A 19,382-nucleotide genomic window follows, 5' to 3' on the forward strand; every position below is an offset into this window, starting at 1 on the left:
AAGTGATTAATCCCTTTACTGTTAGTTATACACAAAATAATGATGAGCCTTTTGGCTACTTGTAAAACACAGAACAGTGATTAACCCCTTGTAACTCATATATCAGTCCCATAGTGTCAGTAGCATAGTGCAGTGATTATCCCCTTGAAAGTAAATCACTATTTATTAGCAGAGGAATAATTACTCTTGTTTGGAACCATAATACTACGGATTTGGACCCTTGGGAAAGGGTCAGGCATTGCATTTTGAAAAGAAAATTGCTTTACTCCAATATTTGGGAAGTGCATATTGACTGCATTATATTAAGTAACTTGCGGTCAGATGCAAACCCCTTCACTCCCTTATCTTTTTGCTGACCAGCAAATGAGTTAAACACATAGATAAGGTTATGATTGCTTGGGAGCTGCAGAGCAAAGTTGGTCTCATGCAAAAAAAAACACTAATCACCAGCGGTGTTCTGCTTTGGACCAGCAGTGCTCTACAGCTTTCAAGCAGGACTTTATCTATGTGTTTAATACCACACATGATACCACAACAACCCTTACATGAGCAAACCTCAAAGAATGATCTAAGAAAAGTGTCTGAAACCTTAATAGAAAGTAATGAAGAGTGCTAGAATCCATATTCTTACAGGGGACAGCAAAGGTGACAGGTTCACCCAGCACTGATAGCGCATACAAATCGAATTATAGACTATTTTCAGAGTCATTTTCCTTATGTTCATTTCTAGGTTTACAGACATATTCACTTCACTTTAATAAGCAAGATGTATATTTTAAAGCAAGCTCAGCAGCCTACAGTATGCAAAATGCAACTGCAAAAGCCAAACACAATATGCATAGCAGTCCCACACCAGTTGCAAAGAAACTTGATATACTTCCAAGGAAAGCCCCTGTTCAGCCCACTCACCCATGCTGTAAGACCCGTTTCATAGAAATATTATAGAATCCTTTGTATCTTGACTTGCATTGTACTTTAAATATGAGTTTATATGGAATACTGTACATTTGCATTTTGTCTGCTTTTAACACCTATTTGGATCTGTACTGTGCATACGATTTATATGTGATGTGTAATACAAGTCTGATTTTTGCATTTTAGATTCAGTTCCCATTTGCTGATTTTATTGAGCACTACATGTATCTGTTCATCACTTAGACAAAAGTAGGTTACGCCCCTTAGCGAGATACAAAGCTAACAGTATAAAATGTGCCTGTAGATCACCATTCATCGCTGATTAAGTAGCACTGACAGATAGTTTCAGATTATTTTGTTTGAGCCAAAGCTTTAGCTCATCAGGCCCATAGAGTTCTACATGAGTAATGAAAAAATGACAGGCTCTGACAAATGTCATTCGGCAAGATTACAAGTTATACGCTAAACCGAGAGTGTAAATAATGCAAAAAAAAATTTGCAGTATCGCACTCTCCATAGCGCTGCCATTAAAAATTACTGAAAAACCTCCTTGTGCTGTGCGTTATGGTGCATTAAGCTCCATACCGCACAAAACCCAAGGCCTGATTTGATGTGCTCGTGCAAGTTTTCTGCCATTGACATCAATGGAGAGAAAGTGTTAGAAAAAAAACTAACACCTGCTATCGCGGAATGGCGATCGCAATAATGCAATCCCCATTGATGTCTATTTGTAAAAGAAAGTTATGTAAAAACCTAACACCCTAACATAAACCCCTAGTCTAAGTACCCTTAATCCGCCACCCCTAAATAAAGTGATTAACCCCTAAACCACTACCCCCGCATTACCGACACTAAATAAAGTTATTAACCCCTAAATCGCTGCCTCCGACATTGCCAACACTAAATAAACCTATTAATCCCTAAACTGCCGACCCCCCACATCGCCAACACTAAATAAACATATTAACCCCTAAAACCGCCGGCCCCCCACATCACAAATCACTAAATTAAACAATTAAAACCTAAACCTAACTATCCCCTGTACTTTAAATTAAAATTACAATATAACTATCTTAAAATAATTAAAACCTTACCTGTGAAATATAAAAAACCTAAGATTAAACTATAAATAAACCTAACATAATTATTTTAAGAAAATAAAATTTAAGCAGCTCTCATTCTATTGGCTGATTTCAAATTTTCAGCCAATAGGAATGCAACCGTACCCCAATAGAAAAGGGGTACCTTGCATTCAATCCTCAGTGAGCGGCGACGATCATACGAAGAGGATCTTAGACGCTGGATGGCTCGGTCGCCGGTCCTGTTGCGCGGTCACCTCCGCTCTGCACCGCCTTTGCCCTGGATGAAGATAGAAGAGGTCCCCGCGCTGGATGAAGATGTCGCCGCCTGGAAGAAGACCTTCATTGCGTGGAAGAAGACCTTCTCCGCCGGACTTCAGGAATTGTGAGTACCTATTTGGGGGTTAGACTTTTTTTTGTTTTTTTTGGGTGGGTTTTTTTTTTAGATTAGGGCTTTTTTATTTTTATGAGTGAAATAGAGCTGAATGCCCTTTTAAGGGCAATGCCCATACAAATGCAATGGGTAGCTTAGGTTTTTTTTAGACTTAGGTTTTTATTTTGGGGCGTTGGTTGGGTGGGGGGTGTACTTTTACTTTGTAATTATTTTAGGTAAAAGAGCTGTTTAACTTAGGGCAATGCCCTACAAAATGCCCTTTTAAGGGCTATTAGTAGTTTATTGATAGGTTAGGGGGTGTTTTTATTTTGGGGGAGCTTTTCTGTTTTTATAGGGCTATTAGATTAGGTTTTATTTTTTTGATAATTTTGTTTATTATTTTTTGTAATTATAGTGTTTTTTTATTTTTTGTCATTTTAGTGTTTGTTTTTTGGTAATGTTGATTTTTTTTAATTTTTTCGTAGTGTTAGGTTTTTTAATTTTGTAATTTAGTTTTTTTTTATTTTTAGTTTTTCTTATCTTAAAATAGTAATGTTAGGTTTATTTATATTTTAATCTTAGTTTTATTTTATTTCACAGGTAAGTTTTTATTTATTTTAAGATAGTTATATTGTAATTTTAATTTAAAGTACAGGGGATAGTTAGTTTTAGGGGTTAATAGTTTAATTTAGTTATTTGCGATGTGGGGGGCCGATGTTTTGGGGTAATTAGTTTATTTTAGTGTTGGCAATGTGGGGGGCAGGCGATTTAAGGGTTAATAGTTTTATTTAGTGTCGGCGTGTGGGGGGCGACGGTTTAGGGGTTAATAAGTTTATTATAGTTTGTAGCGATGTGGGGGGCTGGGGTTATTAGGTTTATTATAGTAGTAGCAATGTGGGGGGGGGCGGTGGTTTAGGGGTTAATAGTTTTATTTAGTGTTGGCGATGTGGGGGGCAGTGGTTTAGGGGTTAATAGTTTTATTTTGTGTTGGCGATGTGGGGTGCTGGTGGTTTAAGGGTTAATAGGTTTATTATAGTAGTAGCGATGTAGGGGCAGTGGTTTAGGGGTTAATAGTTTTATTTAGTGTTGGCGATGTGGAGGGGTCCGGCAGTTTAGGTGGTTAATAGGTTTATTTAGTGTTGGTGATGTGGGTGGGTGACGGATTAGGGGTTAATAGATAAATATAGTATTTGCCATGTGGGGGGATGGCGGTTTAGGGGTTAATAGGTAGGTTATGGGTGTTAGTGTACTTTGTAACATTTTAGTTATTAGTTTTGTGAAACACTTTTGTGTCACAAAATCCATAACTACTGGTCTCAGATAGCGAAATGGATGGCGTCAGTATAGACAATAATGCAAGCATTTTAGCCGGACCGCACAACCTGTTATACGGGCGCTATGAAAATCCTGCACGTAAAAGTAATTTTTTGAGTGTGGAATGGGGAGTTGCGTAAAGGCTAAAACGCTTGCGGTATAGCTGCACCGCAGCGATTTGTAATTCGGGAGACCTGCAAATTCTGCGCGCAAAGGTCAATTTTTCAGCGGTATAGCCGTACCGCACCATACTGCAAAATTTGTAATCTAGGTCATTGTCTCTTTAACTTCTGTATAACTAGTTATACATTGGTTTGTCTTGTTACTTAAGGCTATTTATGTTAGACAGTCACATTATTCATTTATTTGTCTTTTAGTTTCTGATGACATTTTGCAATGTATTTCTGTGTGTAAACTAACCTTGCATATGGATTTGTTTTGTAGATTTAGCATAACCACAATCAAAAATCAAAATCAGAAATGGAAAACAATATCATGGTTCAAGGCTACACTTCACCAGCCTTCATCACATTCAGTTTAAGATTATGACATGAAATTGGATTAACTTTGAAATCTGCCAGAATTCTTTTACTGCACATTTTGAATTAAAAGTGCTATTGCATCTATTTCATTGTCTTTATTTAATTCTACTGTTTTAAGTGGTGATTTAAGACACAAATCTAGTCTCTTAAATATATAGGAGTAAAAAGATTACATATTTAACTTGCAGGTCCTGTAAATTAATAGAAAGTAGTAACATTGAATTAACTATTTTGTAAAAGTAGACCATACAATTTTAAACAACTTTACAATTGACTTCTATTATCTAATGTTTTTCATTCACTTGGTATCCTAGGTTAAAAAGCATATCTAGGTAGGGACAGGAACAGCACTGTACAAGGGGGATTTAGCTGCTGATTGGTGACTGCACATATATGCCTCTTGTCATTGGCTCAGCTAGCTCCCAACAGTGCATCGCTGCTCCTTCAACAAAGGGCACAAAGAGGATGAAGGAAATAGATGTAAAGTGGAAATTTGTTTCAATTGTATGTTATATCTGAAAGGGACATTAAACCCAACATTTTTTTTTCATGATTCAGATAGAGAATACAATTTTAAACAACATTCCAATTTACTTATATTATCTAATTTGATTAATTCTATTGGTAACCTTTGTTGAAGAAATAGCAATGTACATGGGTGAGCCAATAACACAAGGCATCTATGTGCAGCCACCAATCAGCAGCTCCAAGCCTATTTAGATCAACAAAGGATATCAAGAGAATAAAGCAAATTAGATATTAAAGGGACACGAAACCCCAATTTTTTTTTTTCATGGTTTAGAAAAAGCATGCAATTTTAAACAACTTTATAATTTATTTCTATTAACTAATTGCTTAAAGGGACACTGAACACAATTTTTTTTCTTTTGTGATTCAGATAAAGCATGCAATTTTAAGCAACTGTCTAATTTACTCCTATTATCAATTTTCCTTCGTTCTCTTGGTATCTGTATTTGAAAAAGAAAGCATCTAAAGCTTTTTTTGGGGGTTCAGACTCTGGACAGCACTTTTTTATTGGTGGATGAATTTATCCACCAATCAGCAAGAACAACCCAGTTTGTTCACCCAAAATGGGCCGGCATCTATACTTACATTCTTGCATTTCAAATAAAGATACAAGAGAATGAAAAAAAAAATTGATAATAGGAGTAAATTACAAAGTTGCTTAAAATGCCATGCTCTATCTGAATCACGGAAGAAAAAAAATTGGGTTCAGTGTCCCTTTAATTCTCTTGATATCCTTTGCTAAAAAACATATCTAGATAGGCTCAGTAGCTGCTGATTGGTGGCTGCACATAGATGCCTTGTGTGATTGGCTCACCATGTGTATTGCTATTTCTTTACCAAAGAATATCGAAAGAATTAAGCAAATTATATAATAGAAGTAAATTGGGATGTTGTTTAAAATTGTATTCTCTATCTGAATCATGAAATAAATATTTTGGTTTTATTGTCCCTTTTAAAAGTAAATAGGAAAGTTATTATATTAGTTGTTATAAAAAGTTTGTTCTTTCTAAATCATGAAAGAAAAAAATTGGGTTTCTGTCCCTTTAAAAGAAATGTTTTGGCCTTTAAAGCTACAGTGTACACCTTGGGATTTGTATATAAAATGTTTAACTATGCATAATGAAGCTACTTTGCAAAATATTTTCACTTTTTTATTTTGCACCTTTTTCATGTAATTTAGCTCTGAAATGGAACAATTTCTAATTCTCAGACCTTGAAATACAATGTGTTGACTTCTCAAATCTATATCTGCTAGATATCTGTCCCTAGTTGGTTTTAACTGATAACAACTGCAAATAGATACATTTTATACTAACATTATGACCGTGGCTAGCATGGTAGTCGGCTGACTAAAGCCCAGATTGACTCCTCCAAATAAGGCAAATGGTGGGTGGATTTTGGCTATTTAAAAATAATTGCAGAAAAGAGGATGTTAATTTGTTTTAAAAATATTAAAAGGACACTCCAGTCAAAATAAACTTTCATGATTCAGAAAGCGCATGCGGTTTTAAGACACTTTCCAATTTACTTCCCTTATCTTTTTATATACACACATTCTGGGGTACAAGATCCTACTGAGCATGTGCACAAGCTCACAGGGTATACGTATACTACTCTGTAATTGGCTGATGTCTGTCACATGATACAGGGGGCTGACAAATGGGGAAAAAATAAATTTGCCAAAAATATTTTTTACTGCTTATTTGAAATTCAGAGTTGGGGGCCTATGTATCAAAGGTCTTGCGGACCTGATCTGACAGTGTGGATCAGGTCCGCAAGACCTCACTGAATGCGGAGAGCAATACGCTCTCCATATTCAGCATTGCACCAGCAGCTCCCAAGAGCTGCTGGTGCAACGCTGCCCCCTGCAGACTCGCAGCCAATGGGTCACCAGCAGGGAGGTGTCAATCAACCCGATCGTACTCGATTGGGTTGAATTGAGGCGATTCCTGTCCACCTTCATAACTGCTGTTTCTAGCGAGTCTTCAGACTCGCCAGAAACACGGGCCCTCAAGCTACATACGGAGCTTGATAAATGGGCCTGTAAGTGTTAAAGCTTTGTCTAATTATACAATTCTACTGCATTTAGCGATCCTTTAAGACTTGGCTGATATGTGTTAAGCAACACAACAGAAATGTATTGCAGTTATCTGGTATTTACTGTCCCTTTAAGTTTCAACAAAACATACAAAGAGAAAGGGGTAATATGATAACAGAAGTCAGTTATAAACTTTTATTAATTAAATTGTATAATCTGAATCAAAGTTGAATTTTTAAATTTACCTGCTAGTGTCTCTTTAATAAGACATTATTTCAAATGTTCTCAATCTAAAAAATATCCTATTAGACCTTAACATGACTTTTCAATTTCAACCTTTTACTTGCCTTACCCTTTTCCATTTACCTTAAAGGGATAGTCTACTCCAGAATTTGTATTGTTTAAAAAGATAATCCCTTTATTACCCATTCCTCAGTTTTGCATAACCAACATTGTTATATTAATAAAATTTTTACCTCAGTGCCTTTACAGACTGCCCCCTTATCTCAGTTCTTTTTTTTTTTTACAAACTTTAGCCAGTTAGTGCTGGTTCCTGCATAACTCCACAGGAGTGAGCACAATGTTATCTATGTGGCGCACATAAACCAGCACTGTCTGGCTGTAAAAAGCTAATAAAATGCACTGACATAAGAGGCAGCCTGCAGGGGATTAGAAGCAGAAATGTAGAGGTTTAGAGGTTATAAGTATAACAATGTTGGTTGTGCAAAGCTGAGGAATAAGTATGAACATTTTGACAAGTGGCCCTTTAAAGCAGTGAAGAAGCAGATATATATTAGATATTTTTGTCTTTAACAAAAACATTTTAAAGGGATAGTCTAACTTGAAAATGTTTATTGTTTAAAAAAATAGATAATCCCTTTATAACTCATTACCCAGTTCTGCAACACTGTTATATTAATACACTTTTTACCTCTGTAACTATTACCCTTGTATCTAACCCTCTTCAGACTCCCCCTCTTATAGCAATTCTTTTAACAGACTTGCATTTTAGCCAATCAGTGCTGACTTTTATGTAATTCCAAGGGAGTAAGCACAATATTATCTATATGGCACACTTGAATAGCACTATCTAGCTGTGGAAAAACTGTCAAAATGCACTGAAATAAGAGTTGGGTATTAAGGGGCTTAGAAATTGGCATTTGAGCCTACTACATAGGTTTAGCTTTCAACAAAAGAATACCAAGAGAAAAAAAAACAAATTTGATAATAAAAAATAAATTGGAAAGTTGTTGAAAATTGCATGTCCTATCTTGCTTTTAGAGTAATGTCCCTTTATGTTTAATAGAAACTAGAATGTTATTTTAATGACCAAATTCTAATCGTTGTTTTGAAGTTTCATGGCAATTCCAGTTCAGTTGTTTTGTGGTTTTCAGTGACTTGATTTCCCCAGTAATTAAAGGGTTATTGTACTGGAAACATTTTAGTTTTTGTTATTTACTTAATTTTTTTCTTTTGCCTGAAAAATATAAAGTTAAAACAGTTTAAATCTAACTGGAACTAATACAGCAGTATCAGTTCTGTACATCCCATTAATGTGTATTGCCTTCCATAGGCTCTAATGGGAGCCTCGTTCTCATGTTGTGAGCCAAAAGCAACAAACCTAGCACAGAGCAGCGGGGTAAGTAACGTTGCATTGGGCAGCAAATTAAAAATATATATGTATACGGAAGGGAAGGAGCCCTGAACGTTTGCCTCAAATAAAAGGTATAGCCTTTATACCGTGTGCCACTTTGTGTTTGTATTCCTATGTATACAAATATATACATGTATATGTATGTGTTTAAATGTCTATATACACCATATTAACACATAAATTATATATGTATATAAGCATATACATATATATTTCAAGTAAAAACACAATCCCCATTGACCTTCAATGTAAAGGCACTTTTTTTTTTTTTCAAAGACCCGACATCCCATTTCTTTAACCTTCTTATAACTGCTTTGTGCATTTTTTTTCTAAAAAATAAAGATGCTAATTTTTTTTTTAATAAAAGGAACTGTACACTTTATTTTGGCAGCAATTGGGGCACATTTTTTTAATTAACCAGAGGTACTGATGAGCTGCGAGACGCGCAACTCGCTACGCTATTTGCGCAACAGAAACAGTTTCTGTTGCGCAAATAGCATAGCAAAAACTGCGTGCGCAGTTTGTCTTGCAGACTGAGTTACAAGTACGGGAGCGTGCTGTGATTAATTTGCATGGGGCGCATGGTGAGGCTCTGATTGGCTGAAAGACCTGCCAGGCAAATAAGCCTAAGAGAAAATCGTTAAGAGGGGGGTGCTTTTAAATCAGGTAATGGAGCCTGACAAAAATGTTCATTATTTAAAAGTAGATTTGACTTTGGAATGTAAAAAACATATCGATATGCTAGTTAGGACAAGAGCTTTCAGAATATGTGATCTGCTGGTGAATTAACTATCACTTTAAATCACTATTGATTACATTTTAATACTCATGTTCCATGTTTTCTTTCACTGTGTTTGCTTAAACCTCCCTAAATTTAACTAGATTCTCCTGATATGTCACATATGACAATTAACTAATTGGAATGGGCGACAAAAAGAAGCAAGAAATAGCTGTTTGCATGCAATGGAGATTGGAATGGAGGCCTATGTACTATATACTCTAAAAAGCCTTCCATTAAAAGGGCATTGAAGATGGAAAATTATTTGCTGCAATTCATTAGAACATGTCATTTTTTTCAGTACTCACCCTGAAACTGTATGGAAATCTTTAAAAAGGGTTAAACACATAGATAAAGTACTGCTCAGGGGTCATAGAGAAATGCTTGCCCCAAGCAGGAAATAACTGCAAAGCCAATCAGCAGGCTTTGGTCGTATAACCCCACCAATCACCTGCTATGTTACTCTCAAGAGCTGCAATGTTTGAATGTATTAGAGCATGTCATTTCCCCACTACAATGTGCTTTTATATATTCCTAAGTGGTTATATATGAAGGATAGCACCTGCAGGCTTATCTGGTAAATATTGTATATGTAAGCATTCTTGTTCCAAGTGGAATGCTACATTTAGCTTATTAGTCTGTTTTGACATAGATTTGTGCCCTATTCTTGCAGCATCTAACATTTACTGTGCACGAGCGGTTACACATTATGGGTGGGGGCCTATCTATCAAGCTCAGAATGGAGCTTGATTCCCCGTGTTTCTGCAGACTCGCCAGAAACAGCAGTTAAGCAGGCGGACAGACATCGCCGGAATTCAACCCGATCGAGTACGACATTGTTAGAATGGAATATGTGTATATGGTTGTGTGAATATGCCCTTTTTAGGTAGGACAAAGTTGATATACTGCAGGGAAGTTCTTTTCTGTGAAAGAGGCTGCTCCTGGGGTGGTGACTTGCAATAGAACAAGCCATGATGCTGTTGTTTTTTCCTGGTTCAGTACTTTTCTCTCTATTTTTCTCTCTCAATATATCTCTATCTTGCTCTCTCATTCAATCCCTTTCTCTCAAGACATTAAACTGTTGTTGTTACTACTTTGACAGCAGCTCACTTCAAAGGCGTTCTCTTGTTTTAACCCATTAAAGGTCTAGTTGATGAAGCCCCACCTCTTCATAATGAGTTCCACCATTTCGGAGCATATTGTTCTTTCCTTTGACAGAAATGGCGCCCATTTATAGAACAGGGGCATTGTTGGCTTTTTGACAGTTATAACTTGCACTTCAGTTTAGCTTACAATAGAGAGTGGAAGTTTTATATTTTTGCATTTTTTCTTTTATGCATTTTAAAAATGACTAAACAAATATAAAAAGCTCTCAGTAATAACTGAGCAATATAGCCACTGAAGAAAATGTACAGATACTACTACTCTGTATTTTGAACTAAAATGCATGATATAGCTTGTCAAAAACTGGTCTATGACTATGCAACACTTCTGTCACAGGATGTGAGAATACTAAAGATCATGGCTGTGTCCAGTGTGAAGATGCAGAGTTTCACTAACCAGCACTTGTAAGGAGTTAAAATAAGAGAACTGCCTTTAAATAGAACTGTATGCATAGGCTAAAAATCAATGTAGTAACCATTCTATTGTAGTGGTTTATATATCTTTAAATAAATAAACAAACACAAGTGCATGTATATGTATATACATTTGGTGGCATTATGAAGTAGTTGTGTTGGACAGTGTAATACTTTTGTGCTATCCAAAGCACAAATTATTTGCGTAATTTAACATAAATGTATTTAATTAATTGTAATACAGTATTAGCTAATTTTAGCTTAAAGGGCCACTGTAAGTAAATATTTTCTATGCCTGTTACTAACTAACTACCCCAAATACGCTTTTTATCAATAGCATTTCATTAACATATCTCTACCGTATATCAGAAATCTTGTCTGCAAATTTAATTGTTTTCCAAACCCACTCCGTGGGTATCCTTTGCTCTGTACCAATCCGTTTACAATACCTAGGTTTCAAAATGGCGCTTTAAACACAAAGTTATTGGTTTAAGTATTTTGAACATGCAGTGCTGAAAATAGTGGGCAGGATAACATGACATCATCGGCGAATAAAAGATATAACTTTTAGAACGTTATGAAACTTCGTTTTGGAGAAAATATAGGTCAGTAGGCTTTAATTAATTTTTATTAACTTTAATATGTTAATTGTTTCGCTTAAAAATTATAACAGAAAGTAATCCTTTAATATTGGCTTAAATGTTAGCCGGGTGGTCAGTAAAATCAGCTGGGTAATGACCTTATTATTAGCTAGGTCCTTGGGAGAACACTGTATATACATACACCTACATTCTGTTCTTGCTCATAATCATAGTAGTGACACATGCTGTAGTCATTGGAGTGACAGCACAGAGAGCAAAGCACACAGGGGGAGGGGCCATGTTATACAGATAGCATCTGCCACACATATAAAATATAAATATTCACCAATCAGCACAGTGAGTGGTTTCAGCACACACATGGATGTAGGGCATTTGGCACTGTGAGCTTTAAATTTATCATATTTTCCTAGACAGACTGTTCCTTCCCATAATTTAAGCTACAAATCCTCTATGCAATGATACTTGCTTTGTAGATTTGATCAGCTGACCAGTGAATCTTGCCTTCTCTTGGTTGGTTTGCGAAATGAAGCAAATCCATGACAGCAGGATAGATTTTCCTGTGACAGTGATGAGTTGAAGGATGCGACATGCTTTTTTTTTTCTTTTGATGATGCAGAATAGCTTTGGGCAGTAAGCCTTGCTTGTTCAGAAAGCATTAGTGCTGAAGAAACGCAGATCTGTGGGATTCCACAATGTAGGTCTTCTAAAGCTGTTCACTAGAAATAACCTGTTTTAATTGGTGTGTAGTGAATGAAAGAGATAGATGGGTATCCGGACATTCTGTCAGGAAAATAAATACAGTCTGAGTTATTTCTGTGAATAGTGGAGTCATGCTGTCTGGAAGCAGTGAAATATTCCAATCTCTTTGTCACCAGGTAAGGCCTGATGGCTTTTTTAATACTTTATCATAAACATTGTAAAAACAGCATTAATGGCCTGCAGTAATTGTTCTGTGAAATGCCCAGTTCCAATGAAAAATAAATAAATATTAATATTAACAAGTATAGAAAACATCGCATAGTCATAATCTTAGTCTTAAACTCTAGTATTATGGCTATGTAGGTTGTGACTGTGATTTAGAAAAAATATATCATTGTGAAAACCCAATGGGGAAATTCTATGTTTGCCATTTTTCACATGTAGCCTTGTAGTGTATATTCATCAAATACATATATGTAAGTTAGTGATGTTTGCCTATGTTTAGCATGATATTTTTTTTAACTTGAGTTCTCAGCTTACCTATATTTCAGATGCTAGCCACTGAGCCAAATTGGGCACCATACCTAGCAATATGTATTCTAAATGACTGACAGACTTAGAAAGCAGTAATGGATAGTATGTGCGTAGCTATGATGTATTTGAAGCAGGGGTCATATATATATAGATCAAGTCCTTTCCTAAAAGGGCTTCAAGGCTTGTTTTATAGATTCTATTTGAAATGTAGGATTTAAAAAAAAGACAAATGTGTTATATTTTGCTAAGCAAAGTAAATTAGGAAAGCTGAATGACTGGCGTAAATACACTTGGAGTAAAATAACCTTCTTGTTTTATTTATATTTTTGCTTTCATACGTGATACAGATATTTGATCAAAAATAACCACACTTTTCAGTCAAAGGATAAACCCTCTGGCTGCCTATGGATGAATGCATTGTTATTGGATTTATGTCTACCCCTTTAAAGAACATAATTAATTTGGTGAAGCATCAAACAGGAATACCCTATATGTGTTCAGAAAAAAAACGTACAAACATCTATGTACATGTGCCATGGATTTTATATATTGCATTTCTTTACTCATAAATTCCTTTGAATTGCATATAAATCTATCATTTCAATTATGATAAAGAAAAATATTTAACTAATACGTCTTTCAATATATATAATAATATATATATATATATAAATATATATATATAATATATATATATATATACTATGTTCAACAGTACTGTATATGTTTACAACTGATTCTCTACAATGTAGCTAATCCTATTTTATTTAAGTAACTATTGTCCTATATTACTTAAAATATTGTTAATGTGTGTTTTAAATGTATACTGTATTTCTTTTATTTACACAGTACATGTGTTCATAGAAGATTAGTCTAAAATAAATATGTTTATCATTTCTAAAAGGTAGGCATGTAAGTGGTAAAAATGTGTTGAAAGCTATTGATACTTGTTGCATATTGTTCAGCAGGAAAGGAATTATAGTTATTAAGACACTACATATATCCTTAACACACTTGTCTTTTGGGTTCCTAGGAGGGCCGGACTGGGAATTAAAAGCAGCCCTGGAAAAATCTGAAGACCAGCTCTATTTTCTGTTGAGTCTGTAGAATGCACATGTCCCATTTTTCTCAAAGGGGATTACTGGGATACTCATTCCCCCAATATTTTTTTAAGAATTAAATGATATTACTTTTTATTAAATGAAAGTGCCAGATTGTTAAATAAGCACCCTACAACCAAACTGCATTTATTAATCACCCCTTTAAATTGTAGCTTTCCAGCCCCAGCTGCTGTAGCCCAACAGGAAAACTCCTGGTAGGCTAATGCGGCCTTGGTTCCTAGTGTCCAACTTTTAGAGTTCTCAGTCCATATAAACCTCTACAGTTATTGGATCATCCAGATGCCCATTCCAGTTGACACTTTCATTGCCATTCTCTCTTAGTGACATTAGAACCAACCAGAAAATTAAAGGCACAATTAAGTCAAAATGAAACTTCCATAATTCAGATAGAGCATGCAATTTTAAACAACTTTCTAATTTATTTCTATTTAAAGGGACAGTCTACCATAGAATTGTTATTGTTTTAAAAGATAGGTAATCCCTTTATTACCCATTGCCCAGTTTTGCATAACCAACACAGTTATTTTAATATACTTTTTACCTCTGTGATTACCTTGTATCTAGGAACCTTCTTCCAGCCCCCTGATCACATGACTGTGACTGTTTATTATCTATTGTCTTAAATTTAGCATTGTATTGTGCTAAATCTTAAATAACCCCCTGTGCCTGAACACAGTGTTATCTATATAGCCCACGTGTACTTTCTGTCTCTTTGTGTTGAAAAGAGATTTAAAAAGCATGTGATAAGAGGCAGCCCTCAAAGGCTTAGAAATTAGCATATGAGCCTACTTATGTTTAGTTTAAACTAAGAATACCAAGAGAAAAAAGCAAATTTGATGATAAAAGTAAATTGGAAAGTTGATTAAAATTAAAAATCCTATCTGAATAATGAAAGTTTAATTTATACTAGACTGTCCCTTTAATATTCTTCTTTCTCTTGGTTTTCATTGTTAACAAGCATACCTAGGTAGTGTCAAATATTTTTCTCTGCCCCTTTAACGTCCACTATTCCTCTGCCCCTTTAACCTGGATTCAACTTACCTTTTTGTACACCACCTCTCAATCAATAAATAGCAGCTGCACCATTCCTCATTGCTTGGTTATTGAATAGCTCTCTGACATTCCTTTAGGATCTCTCTGATCAAGCGTCAGATGCCACTTCCATGCTGGAAGTATCACTGTGCAAGAACTAAATGTTCTCTAAAGTGTTTGTGCAAACTCTCAAAGATTTATCATGACTTGTTTACTCCGGATTGTGTCTCTCTCTTTTGCCTGTGCTCACATCGTATCAGCTGTTCATCTCCTGTATGCACTCAGTGTGTACTCCTACTTAATCCGCTGGTAACTTTTTACAGAATATATACTAAGGCATTACTTATTGACTGTTTGTATCATATCCTGCAATTGCTATGTTGTCATACAAGCTTTGCAAACCTCTGTGCTGTGCAGCTGTTAAAACAAATAGTAATCATGTCTCCTAGTAAACTCTAACTAAATCCTGCAATATTACTGTTTACAACTAGGGACATTAATCCTACTCTGTGAATACCTAACCTTACCTCTTTGGTGTATATATGTAAACTATTTTGTTTTGGAAATAACATGTTAAGAAGTTTTTGCTTCATTTCACCTTTGATGTATATTAACTCAGCTAAGTTTTATATAGAAGGTATTTACAACTATGGGCGCGATCAAATATACGGCGCAGGTTTCGGCGCAAGCGTGGGAACCTGCGCCATCCATAACTTCACCTCACACATCGGGGTATTACATAAACCCAGCCGGCAGTTGCCGTAAGTCTGATAAACTAGCGATGTCCAGAAATGAGCGTAACTACAAATTTCTGGAGTCGCTAGTGACTTACGGCACTTTAGAAACTGCCGGCGCCTAAAAAAAGTAAATAAAATAACAAATCTCCCGTAAAAGTCTAACACTCATAAAAAGTAAGCCCGACATGTAAAACCCCTATATCCACAATCTCCCCCTCTCATTACTAATATTAACTGTATTAACCCTAGACCGACAACCCCCCACAACGCAATATGCCTATTTAAACTATTAACCCCTAATATTACCTCAATTTTACATGGCGAAAATGGAGAAATCTTACTCCATTTTTACCTCGCCATAAAAGGCAGCCGTAGCAGGCCTTGCGCTGAGTATGGGAGCACCGTAACTCCAGAAAATGCATGCAAAAATAAACTAACACCTAACGCATGCGCAATATCAATCTACCTGTCAACCGCAATCTCCCACCGCAATAACTAATAAAGTCTATTAACCCCTATATCCGCCATCAAACCCACACCGCAAGTAATAACTAGCGCCTAGATTTAGAGTTCTGCGGCCAAAGAGGTGCGTTAGCTATGCGTGCTATTTTCCCCCCGCACCTTTTAAACAAGGCTGGTATTGAGAGTACTCAGAAGGGCTGCGTTCAGCTCCAAAAAGGGAGCGTACAGGCATATTTACCGCCACTGCAACTCTCAATACCAGCGGCGCTTACGGACGCGGCCAGCTTAAAAAACGTGCTCGTGCACGATTCCCCCATAGGAAACAATAGGGCAGTTTGATCTGAAAAAAACCTAACACCTGCAAAAAAGCAGCGTTCAGCTCCTAACGCAGCCCCATTGTTTCCTATGGGGAAACACTTCCTAAGTCTGCACCTAACACCCTAACATGTACCCCGAGTCTAAACACCCCTAGCCTTACACTTATTAACCCCTAATCTGCCAACCCCGCTATCGCTGACCCCTGCATATTTTTTTAACCCCTAATCTGCCGCTCCGTACACCGCCGCAACCTACGTTATCCCTATGTACCCCTAATTTGCTGCCCCTAATACCGCCGACCCCTAAATTATATTTATTAACCCCTAATCTGCCGCCCCCAACGTCGTCGCTACCTACCTACACTTATTAACCCCTAATCTGCCGACCGGACCTCACCGCTACTATAATAAATGTATTAACCCCTAATCCGCATCACTCCCGCCTCGCAAACCCTATAATAAATAGTATTAACCCCTAATCTGCCCTCCCTAACATCTTAGACACCTAACTTCAAGTATTAACCCCTAATCTGCCGACCGGACCGCTACTCTAATAAATGTATTAACCCCTAAAGCTAAGTCTAACCATAACACCCCCCTAAGTTAAATATAATTTAATTCTAACAAAATAAAATAATTCTTATTAAATAAATTATTCCTATTTAAATCTAAATACTTACCTGTAAAATAAACCCTAATATAGCTACAATATAATTATTAATTATATTGTAGCTATTTTAGGATTAATATTTATTTTACAGGCAACTTTGTATTTATTTTAACCAGGTACAATAGCTATTAAATAGTTATTTACTATTTAATAGCTACCTAGTTAAAATAATTACAAAATTACCTGTAAAATAAATCCTAACCTAAGTTAAAATTAAACCTAACACTACACTATCAATAAATTAATTAAATAAACTATCTACAATTATCTACAATTAAATCAACTAAACTAAATTACAAAACAAAAACAAAAAAAAATAAATTATAAAAAATAAAAAAAGATTGCAAGAATTTTAAACTAATTACACCTACTCTAAGCCCCCTAAAAAAATAACAAAGCCCCCAAAATAAAAAAATGCCCTACCCTATTCTAAAATAAAAATTGTAAAGCTCTTTTACCTTACCAGCCCTTAAAAGGGCCTTTTGCGGGGCATGCCCCAAAGAAAACAGCTCTTTTGCATTTAAATAAACATACAATCCCCCCCAAAAAATTACAACCCACCACCCACATACCCCTAATCTAACCCAAACCCCCCTTAAAAAACCTAACACTAAGCCCCTGAAGATCTTCCTACCTTGTCTTCACCACGCCGGTATCACCGATCCGTCCAGAAGAGGGTCCAAAGTCTTCCTCCTATCCAGCAAAAAGAGGTTCAGAAGAGGCTCCGAAGTCTTCATCCTATCCGACAAGAAGAGGAGATCCGGACCGGCAAACACCTTCATCCAAGCGGCATCTTCTATCTTCTTCCATCTTGAAGCAGCCGACGCGGATCCATCCTCTTCCAATGACGTCCTAAGTCCGAATGAAGGTTCCTTTAAGGGACGTCATCCAAGATGGCGTCCCTCGAATTCCGATTGGCTGATAGGATTCTATCAGCCAATCGGAATTAAGGTAGGAAAAATCTGATTGGCTGATTGAATCAGCCAATCAGATTCAAGTTCAATCGGATTGGCTGATCCAATCAGCCAATCAGATTGAGCTCGCATTCTATTGGCTGTTCCGATAAGCCAATAGAATGCGAGCTCAATCTGATTGACTGATTGGATCAGCCAATCGGATTGAACTTGAATCTGATTGGCTGATTCAATCGGCCAATCAGATTTTTCCTACCTTAATTCCGATTGGCTGATAGAATCCTATCAGACAATCGGAATTCGAGGGACGCCATCTTGGATGACGTCATTTAAAGGAACCTTCATTCGGACTTAGGACGTCGTTGGAAGAGGATGGATCCGCGTTGGCTGCTTCAAGATGGTCCCGCTCCGCGCCGGATGGAAGAAGATAGAAGATGCCGCTTGGATGAAGATGTTTGCTGGTCCGGATCTCCTCTTCTTGCCGGATAGGATGAAGACTTTGGAGCCTCTTCTGGACCTCTTCTTGCCGGATAGGAGGAAGACTTCGACCCTCTTCTGGACGGATCGGTGATACCCGGTGTGGTGAAGACAAGGTAGGAAGATCTTCAGGGGCTTAGTGTTAGGTTTTTTAAGGGGGTTTGGGTTAGATTAGGGGTATGTGGGTGGTGGGTTGTAATGTTGGGGGGGTATTGTATGTTTAATTAAATGCAAAAGAGCTGTTTTCTTTGGGGCATGCCCCGCAAAAGGCCCTTTTATGGGCTGGTAAGGTAAAAGAGCTTTACAATTTTTATTTTAGACTAGGGTAGGGCATTTTTTTATTTTGGGGGGCTTTTTTATTTTTTTAGGGGGCTTAGAGTAGGTGTTATTAGTTTAAAATTCTTGTAATCTTTTTTTATTTTTTGTAATTTAGTGTTTTGGTTTTTTTTGTAATTTTATGTTTGTTTTTTAATTTAGTTTAGTTGATTTAATTGTAGATAATTGTAGATAGTTTATTTATTAATTAATTTATTGATAGTGTAGTGTTAGGTTTAATTTTAACTTAGGTTAGGATTTATTTTACAGGCAATTTTTTAATTATTTTAACTAGGTAGCTATTAAATAGTAAATAACTATTTAATAGCTATTGTACCTGGTTAAAATAAATACAAAGTTGCCTGTAAAATAAATATTAATCCTAAAATAGCTACAATATAATTATTAGTTATATTGTAGCTATATTAGGGTTTATTTTACAGGTAAGTATTTAGATTTAAATAGGAATAATTTATTTAATAAGAATTATTTTATTTCGTTAGAATAAAATTATATTTAACTTAGGGGGGTGTTAGGATTAGACTTAGCTTTAGGGGTTAATACATTTATTAGAGTAGCGGCAAGGTCCGGTCGGCAGATTAGGGGTTAATACTTGAAGTTAAGTGTCGGCGATGTTAGGGGGAGGGCAGATTAGGGGTTAATAATATTTATTATAGGGTTTGCGAGGCGGGAGTGAGGCGGAT

The 19,382-nt window shown here is 36.2% G+C and overlaps 1 protein-coding gene and 1 long non-coding RNA gene across 2 annotated transcripts in view; one reads left to right on the forward strand and one right to left on the reverse strand.

Annotated features, from left to right (window-relative positions):
* Nucleotides 1–11,413: 11,413 nt before the first annotated feature.
* LOC128645390 (uncharacterized) lies at nucleotides 11,414–14,927 on the reverse strand. The gene is made up of 2 exons (XR_008400109.1): nucleotides 14,796–14,927; nucleotides 11,414–12,180 (listed from the first exon to the last, which is right to left on the reverse strand). It is a non-coding gene; the product is annotated as an uncharacterized LOC128645390 (long non-coding RNA).
* The window catches only part of SLC4A10 (solute carrier family 4 member 10), a 432,482-nt gene continuing 425,185 nt past the window's right edge, over nucleotides 12,086–19,382 (forward strand). The window contains exon 1 of the mRNA XM_053698366.1: nucleotides 12,086–12,275. Within this exon, the coding sequence (XP_053554341.1) occupies nucleotides 12,231–12,275 (45 nt within the window). The 5' untranslated portion in view covers nucleotides 12,086–12,230. The remainder of the gene's footprint in view (nucleotides 12,276–19,382) is intronic.

The sequence above is a fragment of the Bombina bombina genome, chromosome 1, assembly GCF_027579735.1.
Source record: "Bombina bombina isolate aBomBom1 chromosome 1, aBomBom1.pri, whole genome shotgun sequence".
NCBI classification, from domain to species: Eukaryota; Metazoa; Chordata; class Amphibia; order Anura; family Bombinatoridae; genus Bombina; species Bombina bombina.